Source organism: Geospiza fortis, unplaced genomic scaffold (assembly GCF_000277835.1).
Source record: "Geospiza fortis unplaced genomic scaffold, GeoFor_1.0 scaffold662, whole genome shotgun sequence".
NCBI classification, from domain to species: Eukaryota; Metazoa; Chordata; class Aves; order Passeriformes; family Thraupidae; genus Geospiza; species Geospiza fortis.
In genome coordinates, this window is record NW_005054450.1 from 1,312,917 (window position 1) to 1,324,444 (window position 11,528).

An 11,528-nucleotide genomic window follows, 5' to 3' on the forward strand; every position below is an offset into this window, starting at 1 on the left:
TACTGGGACTTTGGCATTGCAGAATCCCGAGCATGAGTCCAGTTTTCATCCTGCATGTTGTTCCTTGAATTCTCCTCTTAGTGCCTTGACCCCTCAAATGTACAGCTTAGTATTGGGAGCTTTTACTTAAGGTATCTCTTTCTTTCTTTCTTTCCTCTTTCTTTCTATGGAACAGAGATAACATACTTCATATAGGCAAGGAGCTTACTTTACATTAGAAGAGGAAGACCTGACCTCTCTTGCTGCAAGTGAAACTGTATTTTCCCTGCCTTGAAACTACCAGTGAAATGCATTCTGGACTGACTTATAATGCTGTGATTTATGCTGTGGTATGCTTTGTGATATTACAATGTCCTTTTGCCTTTGTGTTTGATTTTCTCCCCTCTGATAAATTTTACTGGATATTTACCCAAAATGCCCATAGGAGAGTGAGGCATTCTCCCTGCTGTTTGCTGCCTCAGAGAAGGAATCCCATGTTTTTTTCCCCTCCAATTAACCTCACTGCAATTTCTTTCCCTCTCCCCGCCTTGTTCTGAAATAGTGTTAACATGGGAGCTATTTTTAAATAGAAAACTGGAAGAAAGCATATTTCTTATTCTTATGTATACACATTACACACAAATGTGAATGAGTGACCAGAAGCACCTTCTTCATTTTCCATTTTGAACTTCTCATACGTATAAAACTGAGAAGAAAAGTTGTAGTACTTGTTCTGTTTCTTCCATTCCAAGACATGCTAAGCAAGTCACTTGCCCTTCTTTATTCAGAGTGAAAATACTTTGATCCAGTTTTCTGAAGACAATACTCATTTCATAAGAATATTTAATCAGTAGAAAATAGAGAGGATTTAGTTTGTTTGTTTAGTATTTAACCAAGTGAATAAGGCAGATTAGGGGAAGGGGGGACACTGGACCCATAAACAAGGTGATATATAATATTTTTTTTCGTTCTCCTTTTAAATAAATACCGATCAGCTTTATGTTCAGAGACAATAGGAGCCGTTGGCTTAAATTTGCAGTTTACTGTATTTATGGCTGTAATATCAAGGTGCTGCCGTCGTAATTTCATGCCCCAATGAGAAGAGCAAGGTCGAAGCAAATGCTTCCATCGGCATCTGCTAACACACTAACTCATAAACAAGGCCCGGCTGGATCAGGTGGCACGGAATAATACAGGCTAATGAAATACAGCACAGCTTTCCATTACTGTTAGTTTTTACAGTGTCGTCATTACGTGTAATTTATGTTTAAAAAATTCAATTTTATACAAGGCTCTGGGAAATAGGGGTCTGCAGGTCACCCGACGACTTTTAACGGCTCTGAGAGTCCTTATTGCACTCTACTGTTCCAACAAAATGTTAATAATAAATAATAAAAAAAATCCTCTTTTACTTTTTCTCTGGTTTGCATATCTTGCTCTGTCTTTTTAATTACAAGTGGCTAAGGAGAGTTTGGGGCTCTGTATGATGTCAGGAGTTATCCCCTTTGCTGGTGCTCCCAGAGGGGGGTTACTATCTGCTTGCTTTTCTTTTGTCTGTCTATCAATCACCCGGGATCCTGTAAATGGAGTAAACACAGCTGAGGAGAGGGAGATACTTAACAACCTCTCTCCCAAACCCTCACCCTCTGACATTGCCCTCCTCTCCTCCATTACACTTCATTTTATTATAGACTCCAAAAAGCTTAGCTAGGAAGAGAAACTGCTGCTGTATTTATTTATTTATTTATTTATACTTGTTATGCCAAAATACTTTTTATTTTAACCTTTTCAGTCCTGGCTGACTCACTGTGTAATTCCTAGCATTATTCTGTTAGTCTGATTTTCCTTCCTTATTTTAGTACTGTGCAGCTGAGGTTAGAGCACCCTTATCAGTTCTGATTGCTGCTTAGTCACCCTGATGGGTTAAAGTGTATCATGTTTCTGAAAGATTGCACTTGCATAATTAACAGTCTCGTAGATGAATAGAGCTGTAAGAATTCAAAGCCCTTTCAGCAACTTTTTGAATTACTTTTATTTCTGCATTTCTCAGCCTGACAGTTGAGACCAGTCCATGTTTCTTTGATGTGTGGGTTCCTTTACTAAAATTTTAGCTGGAAGTGCAGTAGTAGGATGTTTACATTCAAATGCAATGCCTCAGTGTAAATTAAGGGGAAAAAAATCAGAGTGATGTTTCTGAAACCTTAGGTTTTATTCAGATATTGGGTTGGGCTCAGCCTCGTGAATGACCATGTGTGAAAGAAAATAGATCAGGAGACTTTGCCTTTTTGACCTTTTTGAACATTCAGCTAAGCACAGAGTAGGACGTAGGAGACAGATTTGATAACAGTCACCCAGCACTGCATGTAACTGACTGAACAGGTGGAATCATTAGTCTGGATCAGATCCCAGAAGGATTTTATGATGATTCTTTTAAAATGTGGCCGTGTTCTTTCTGAGCAGAGTTGACTCAGTGGCTTCCAGGAACAGAAGTGTAATGTCATTTCAGAGTGCCGACCAGCAGATCTTCCTTTTAGTCATGTGATACCAGGCACTAACTTCAGGTGGTCACGCAGTTTGTTGTAGATAAACAAGTTGTCCTGTCCTACTTTGTTTTTGCCTTAATAGAAAGTGTGTGGGGAAAAGCCAGCAGCTGTCACCCCCTGCCCCACACCCTCTCCTGCCTTTTGTCCCTGCTGAATGTGGGTGGGGGGCTGCTTCAGGGTGGTCTCCTAGAGTGCTAATAAAACTGGCTTTGGAAACCCACAAAGAAACTGGTTTTTTCCTACCACCTTTCCTTATTATGGCGGAATTCTTAATTTCACCTAAACAGAAATGTCTCCCCAAAACTGATGTAGCCTTCAGGTTGTGAAAATCTTGTGTGAATTACTGGACTGAGCAATGTAAGGAGGAATATAATGAAGAAAAATATATTTTCAGTGCGTAGGATGGGAAAAGGGTTGTCACTAATATACCAGAGCCTGCGTCAGAAGAAGAAAAAGTAGTGGCTCATCTGGTTAAGTTCGTGGAAGGATTTTACATTGCGATTATTGCTACTGTGCTTTGACAGAAAATAGGTAAAACATCTCCTGAGTTTTATTTTCTGTCTGCTGGAGGTTCAGTTCTGACCTTGGAGCACTTACCATGTCTGTATGTCCCACGTCTTCCTCATCTGTGAAGTAGGGGTAACAATACTGTGAGTACTCCTCAACTTCAGAGTGGTCATAAGAGGAACAGTATTTTGATGTACATGAGGTCCTTAAATAGTAAGAGATATTATAAAAGGACATAAACAGACAGTGAAGTCTTAAAAGTTCTTGTACAAAAGAGCTCTTTAATACAGCACCCGAGGTGCAGGCACCAAGAGATGCTTGTGACAACCCTTTTCATTCTCTGACTTGCTCTGTTTCTGTGTTTGACTACAATTTACAGAGGCTGAGTGATGCCTGCAAATTGAGTGGCAGCAGTGACAATCAAAAAAGAGGCTCAGCAAGAGCCTTTGAGTGCAAAACCGTCATGGGTGCTGGATTATTCAAATCAACACCCTGAAGCCTGAAAAGGAATTTTTAAAACTTTGTGAAAATTATGACTAATTCTTTGCAGTGGCTGTGGTGCTGTAGAGGAGTGAGGCGGATGGCTGGGGGAAGGGAGCAGGTTTGCATTCTGTGGGGCTCTGAAGACAGTTTCCGTGCATCCTTCTCCTCAGCTCAGTCCTTGCTCAGTACCCTCTGCGGTTAGATTATTCCTTGCAGATAGCAATCAACTGGAAGGAAGTGTGTGTCTAATTTGCATGAGATTATTTAAAACAAAAAAAAGGTCTGCATTAGTCAGGGTGATGGTAAACAACGCAAAGAGATGCCTTTTATAATATAGCCGTGGCTCAGCTTTCAAAGCCAAATATAATTCACTTACAATTGGCAGTTTCCTTTATTGTTCCTTTTAACCTTTTGCATTCTGCATGGACTTGATCTTACTGCAGCCGCAGAACAACAGAAATGTTTGTTTTCCAAAGTGTTGGAAAGTGGATTTAGAGCAATTCCGCTGTTAGCTGAGGTGATTTTCTTGAGATACCTGTTTGGGAGCTGTACTAGACACAAAGCTCCAGTTTTTGTGACACTGCTTTTGCATCCAAGGGCAGTGGTATTATTTTTGGGTTGCCAATTTCCTGCTAGATTAGAACAATGAATGAACATGGATACTTTTTCATGTAGTGCAGTGATAGGACTGTGATAAAATAAAGCAAGATGAGATATTGGAACAGATGACACTTAGATCTGGCTTTGAAATTCACACTTTTGTATGTAATTAATATATCCAAGTTGAATAATTTGGGCATGGAAAATTCATTCTGTGTGCATATATAGGTGGTGAATTTGAAAAAAAAATCATTCCAAAGGGAAATGTGATGAAGTTAGCTATAATTGCCTGAGGAGAGCCTTAGAATATCTTGTCCATTTTTCTTACTGTGTGTGAGAAATGATCAGCATGAAGGCAGGTGTATTTCTGAGTGCAGAGATGACTTGTCATTAGTGAGTGTCCACCCTGCAGACTTACTCCATATATATGCTTAAGGAATCAGCTCCAGGACTCCCTTGATCTTGAGGCCAAGATCACAATGCCTTAAAAGCATCTTGTCCAGAGGAAAGAAGAGGTTTTCCAGGCAATCCCAGTCTTCTTCTTTGATAATTAAGAAGGGATGTAGTTGTGATGTTCATCTCTCTGTGATATTAAAAAGCTAGGTTTTTTAAAGTATTAAGTTCAGGAATTTTATCTACCAGCAGTGCTTTATGGATCTCAAGCAGGGGTGATTGAGAGAAAGTATTTCCCTATTTTTTTCCCAATGCTGTTCTGTTCATTCCATTTTCCTCACTGTGCTCAGTCCCTTCAAGAATCATGTGAGAATCTAGTGGTCTGCCTCTTATCTTATAAATCTCTTTCCTTAAATCCATATTCTCACTTCCCTCTTTCTGAGTGTTTTTGCATGCCCTGGATGGATGGTGAAAGGTCCCGAATCCCCTCACATGTTCCTCGTAGCAGGGACACTGGGTTTTTATGTGCTTCTGTGCAGGAGAGTAAATGCTACACAGCTGTCCAGCTCCCACTTCATGACTGCCATCTGAGTACTAAATTCTTTTTCTAGAGGATGTTTTTTCTTGTTGGAAAAAATAATCCAGCTGTGCTTCCTTCTTCAGAGATGCTGGTCATTGTGAATCCTTTAGCTGCTTTTCTTTTCCCCCTTGTTGGCCAAATAGTTTCCATATGTTGTGGCCAATTACAGATGGTCATCCTGGCATTTCCTGATGGCAGGAGTCACTGCAACAACACGTACCATGTGTGCAGTGTTACTCCAGCTCTGTGTGAAATGAAAACCAGGCTGCCCTGGGGCAATCTCATCATGCACCAATGGGCCGGGGCAATGCTCAGCTGAAAGTTTGGCTTGGCCTTGTTTTGATCTGTTTTGTTATAGTTTTATTTCCTCCTTACATTCTGTGTCCCATTCATACTAATCACAGTCAGTCCTGATTTTTTTTTCTTTTTATTTCTGCATTTGTCATAAAATAAAGCAAATTATTCCCGTCTTCGGAAACGATCTAGACTAATTAGTCGTCTAACCCAATAATTAGTTTTTTGTTTCCCTGTCTGTTTTCATGCATTATTGTTAGTTTTTTCCCCTCTTTTTTTTTTTACACCATTACAGATTAAAATGAGCCACATTTGCAGTTGATGGTATCTTTTTTTCGGGGGAAGAATGGAGAATTGCAATAGAAAGCTACTTCAAAAGCAGCAATAAACTCAAGGATAAATTAAGGAAATTGAATGAGCCACATTTGGAAGCAGCGTTGAGGCTAATATTCTGTCGCTTAAGGTTAAATTGCAACAGAGAAAGAGAGAGGGAGACATTCCAGTGAATCCAAAATTGGGGAGGCATTACTGCTCAAGTCAGTGCCAAAATTCTTTGCAGCTTGAAAGGGTTCTGCCTGGCTTGAGAATTTAATTATGTGTGCATAAAGTGGGTAAAGGTGCTAAACTGATTTCATTTCCTCTGCTCCCCCAGGCCTGACAGATGAAGAAATCGACCTGGCTTTCCAGCAGTCGGGCACGAGCACGGACGAGCCACAGTCCCCAGGTCCTTCCACACACCCGGTGCCAGCTCAGCCTCCTCACCCCGTGGTGTATAGTAAGTGCCACTTTGAACAATACCTGCTCCCAGTTCCTTTCTGCTGTGATTCCTGCAGCAATTCACAGATTCGTGTGCTGCATCCTGGATTTCAGTTCAACTGATGACATACTTTTTGTCAGAATCAGACACCAAATGTTATTTGAATGTACTTGGTGGTTGCTGATGCCTGTGACAAGATCGTGTTACACAAGGAAAATGAGATACAAATGATCACTGTCTACAAACAAATGTCATCCATACCAGTCTGGGACACCTCTTGACCTGAAGGTGGAAAGTCAATGCAAATTAGATTCTGACACACTGTAAGGACATCAGAAAAGCACTTTGTCAACACGGGACTCAGTCTCCCCTTCTAAAACTTGGAAAACTTTTCTCTCTGATCTTAAATAATCTGAGGTGACAGCAGAAATTCTGTGTAGACTATGTGGATATGATTGTATGATTTTTGTGTACAAAATACACTCTCAAACAAATTGTAGCATCCCAACATAATCTGTGTAGACTCAAAATTTACATATATATTTGCATTTTAAAACAAACCTCGCAAAAAAGTATCTAAGCTCCAAACAATAAAAACCAAAGTACACACCATTAAAAATCCATCAAAAGAAGCTGTTCAGCTCACATGTGTGTCTGGTAGTTTGAAAATCACTTCACTTACCTGCCAAGTATAAAGAATAGGATTTTGTTACTGCTCTTAAACAGCTCTATGGCAGATATTGACTGATGTAACGCTCCACTTAGAGCTGTGTATTAGTTTATGGCACAGGTTTGCTATTGCTGGAGACAATACTAGACTTACTTTTGGAGATTTTAGCTGCTCTGCTTTGGCACAGTTTGAGATGAAAAACTCTTGTGATAATAGTGGGCTCAGAACTGGAATATTTCTGGCTGTTGTATTGTTTGTGCTCATGAACTCTAGGGCTGCATTCTGCCTCCTGGGCTAATTCCTGTCTGCTGTAGTCCACAGAAAATGCCAGGAAAGCAAAATCTGCTGTCTGACTGTAGAAGCAGGGCCAGATCCCTCTGGGTGCTGTCCATTGCTCATTCAGATAACTCTTACTACAACCTAGTACTGGAAGAGTTAATCTTCCCTTATTTCAGTGTTCCACTAGTATGAGTAGAGCAGGGAAGAAGCATGCAGTTCAGCCTGGGAAACACCGTCATCACTGTTAACCCTGGCAGCTTTATCACTCTTTGGTTGTTTTCCTTTTGCTATTTTGGGTTTCCTCAAAGCAGCAGCTCCCATTTTCTTCTTGCTAGGTAAGAATCTTAACAAAAATTTCAACATCAGAATGTTCCCAGTAACAGCTTGAAAGCGAATTTTGAAAGTATGATTCTGTAATGCTTGGAAATCAAAGGTGACTAAAAATACCACCAAATAAAAGCCTTCACAGAGACTCTGGTTGTAAACTTGTGCTGTAGCTTTGTGATCTGCTTGGTGCCTTTTAAATAATTTGAACCCAAAGCTTTTCCCTGGGAGGCAGTCCTCTTCAGCAGCCCCCAGAATTGGGGAAGGGGTGACAATTAATTCATTAGGCATTGTTCCTTCCCACTCTAGCCATTGGTAGTAGACCTTCGATTTAAACTTAACCTCTAAATGGATGCAGAAAATGAATAAATAGCTGGACATACATGGTATTTGTTTCACCAAAATACTTGTTTTCATTAGTTCTCATCTGTGCCCTATTCTAGTTCTTGACTGGTGTAGTCTTGGTGAGTGTTAATGATGGATCTGTCTTTCTTGTCTTCCTATTAAGTGCTTTCCATGGTTATCAGAACTGCAAAAGGAATATGTGTATTTTTCTAGGCCTGATGGATAAGACTGTGCAGTGGCTCAGTGCTCCTTCAAGGTGTGTTGTTTGCTGTAGGTTATTTTATCAGTTGGATGCTAATCCTGTAATGAATACTTCTGAATTGGTCCAAATCTGCTTCAGGACAGCTTTTTCTGTGATATTTTACTAAGCCAGTTTATCTTTCACAGTCTCGTCAGGGGCTGCCATGTACAGAGGAAGATAGATGCTACTTTTTCTGTCTATCTGTTATGCTTATCACCTCACAGAGTGTTTGTGACACTGAGCTGGAATGCTGCTAGAATAGAAGTTTGAAAGAATGACCAGGGAGACAGAGAGGCTGCTCAGTCTGTACATTGACTTGGTGATGGGAACAACTTGTGTTGAAGAGCTTATATTGAAAAAGACTGCAAGCTACATTTGCCTTCCCCAAAGAAGACATTGAGTTTCTTGTGAAGCAACATCTGATCTGCTAGAGTTTAGGTCTTCAAGACCTGAACCACTTTGTGTTTGATATCTTTGCTTCTTTTTAAGTTTTTTTTTTGAGTAGTTCTGACACCTCTACACAAAATGCAAAGTGAGGAGGGTTTTGTGCTGAAAACAGAGGCTTGTGTTTTAAGAAATCTAATTTCTCTCTGCACCCTGTTCCCACAAGGTGTTGCTGCTTCATATTTAAAAATTACATTGGGACTGTGGGTTACAAGTACAGAAGTTCAGGATGGTTCAGAACCTTCTATGTTGCCAGTAATGCAGGTGTGAGATGCCCACTCCTGTGAGTCACAGCAATAAAGCCTGGGTACCCCTTTTGAATTTGCTTCCTTGATCTCCTGCTGTTGCCACCACAGTTTGTTCTATTTCTTAAATTCATACCACTTAAATACTTCCTTTTGTACAGTTGAACTTAATGTTCTGATGTTTTATTGGAAGTATCTGTAATTTGTATACATACTTCCTAATTCTTGAAGAGTTAACAAGAAAAAAACGCACTTGTAAGCCATCAGAGAAGCATAGGTTTTGTAAGCTGAACCCCTTCTGGTTGAAGAGAAAGTATAAAAACTTCTTTGGGGAAAAGACAATAATTAAATTTCTAGTATTTTAGGTCAATACCATCTCTATCACTTCTCCTCTTGTTATGGAGGAGTAATTCCTTCTCTCCAGTTTGTACTTTTGCCAAGAGGTGTCAAAACTGCTTTAAAAAAAAGCTTAAAGAAAGCTCGAATTTGATTAATATAGAGAAACAAGACTTTGCCTGACTGATAATAAAACTGATAAATGACATTTGAATTACTTGTAGCAGTAATTTATTACATAAAATATCTTTTATTTGACATGCGATTAGTTGCTGGAAGCATCACTCAATCTGACTAGTTTAAACATGCTCTAAAATGAACCCCCAGTAAAAAACCAGGGCTGTCTGCTATTGGTGTTATGAAATACACTAATCCAGCAGTGAGGACAAAAATCTGACTTTAAATATTTAAATGATTAATTTGTTGTTTGTGTTTTTGGTTTTTTTTACCTTTCTAACCCATATAATTACAAACAAACTCAGGGGAGTTTCTGAGCAAGGTGTGCAAAGCTGCATGCTTATCATCCAGGTATTGTCTGTGTTGTTCCCCATGGTATTTATGGGCTCCATTTATGGGGGTTTGTGCAGATTTTACACCTGCTTAAAAATCAGCTCCAGTGACTTTTTTCTTGACATTTGGATCTTTTTTTCCCATCCTTGTGTCTTCATCATGTGGCAGTCTGTGGAATACAGACTGTTTCTTTGTACAGTTAAACTAGAATCCAAACTCTTCTTTTTATTTCCCCAACACCTTTCCATTGATTCACTGTTTTCTTTTAGAAAATCACTTCTTCCAGCATCAGTTTCTACAGTTTTAAATCTGGATACTAGTGAACCTGACCTTAAGTTGGATGCATATGGCCTAATTAGTTGCTGTTAGGAAAGTTAATTCTTAGGTGAATGGGGATCTTAAAAATAGTGTTTATTCTGGAAATGCAATTTACAGTGACTGCTGGGGAAATTAAATATACTTAGCAAAACCACAGATTTATATCTGGAGAAAACATCTGTGTCCCTTCCATTTGACTTTTGAAGGTCTCTTGGTAGAATGGCTTGTTACTTCTGCAGTGCCTAAAGTAACTGGGCTGTCAGTGCTTTTTCACTTTATCTGAATTTTATTTGTTTTACAAGTGGAGAAATTGAGGATATGCAAACAGTCAGTGTGAGCATGGAGCTGAAAATGAAGAAACTCCTAAGTCTCTCTTCATGCTTTAGATTAGAGAGTTGCAGAGAAAAATAAAGGTTGAGCATGGAATTAGGCAGAGCTGTGACATTCTTTGTAACATTGTGAAGTTGCTGTGGTCAGTGCAGAGCCTTTACTGCATCCCTCACTCACTTCTCTCCACCCCCTGCACTTTGTTTTTTTTTTTTTTTTTTTTTTGTTGCCACACATCTCTAAAATGAGTAAAATGGCATTTCAGCTTCTTGTCTTTATAGACTCTCTGAACTTTAGGAAAGATCATTCTGGTCCCTTTTCATTAATAATGAAAACCAGGGGGCAATAAAATGTTCTTAGCTCAAGCATTATAGGAATGGAGGGAGAGATGAGTGAGGTGAAAGGGCAAAGCAGATGGATTCCTACAGGTGTGTCTCCTTCCTGCTCGGAGGTCACTGGGGCTGGGAGGGAGTTTGGGACAGCCCATCAAGGACAGCCATGGGCAGGATTCACAGACCCCTGAGGTAATCAACCCTGTACAACAGCAGCTCAGCCAGGAACAAATTGTGTTGTCATAAAAGGGTATTTTTAGTCAGAAGTTCAGGGGAGAGAACTGGACAACCAAGAGACTTCAGATACCAGAGTGACAGTGGGGGCACAGCACAGAGGGGAAAGTGGGAGAGATGGCTGGGGTTCACAGCAAGATTAGCAAGAGATCATTTTAAATCCTGACATGTACACAGCCAGTTACTGCAGCTTAGCTGACGTGTGTTAACTCATTAAGTTAAAAAGTTATGATAATTTGATCATGTGCCTAAGCTCCAAAACTGCAACTGCAGCAACCCAAAATACTCCTGGTGACACTATTCACCAGTTCTGACAGAGATGCCTTAATTTGTTCAGATTTCTAGCCAGAGGATAATTTCAGCTAAAATGTAGCAAGAAGCTCTGAGAACCAGTGTTTGGGAGTCAGACCCAGATACTCTAGACCCTAAGTGCTGGGATTAGGGGTAACTTTTGGAATGAAATGCCTGTAGAAGAATTCAGCAACAAGCAAAATGGCAATAGGTGAGCAAAGCAGAAAGGAGACCAGAGGCACCCATTTCAGCCAGTTAAGCCTCCCAAATTGAGACTTTGGAGAACATAATGCATTTATGAGACATTGTAGTCACACGTAGATTTGGAGACCACACCGGTCTCCCATCTCGTCAGTTCTGCCCACATCCTGCCATTGCACTTTAGGCAGATCATTCTGCATCCTCTTTATTATTAAAGAAAACCGGGGGCAGTACAGGGTTCGTTCAGCGAACTGCGAGGGAGGTGACAGGAATAGTCTGCTGGAAAACTACAGGT

The 11,528-nt window shown here is 40.1% G+C and overlaps 1 protein-coding gene across 1 annotated transcript in view; it reads left to right on the top strand.

The window, feature by feature from the left end:
• The window catches only part of PEX14 (peroxisomal biogenesis factor 14), a 62,912-nt gene that overhangs the window by 42,366 nt on the left and 9,018 nt on the right, over positions 1 to 11,528 (top strand). Inside the window, exon 4 of the mRNA XM_005427723.2 lies at positions 6,032 to 6,154. Within this exon, the coding sequence (XP_005427780.1) occupies positions 6,032 to 6,154 (123 nt within the window). The remainder of the gene's footprint in view (positions 1 to 6,031; positions 6,155 to 11,528) is intronic.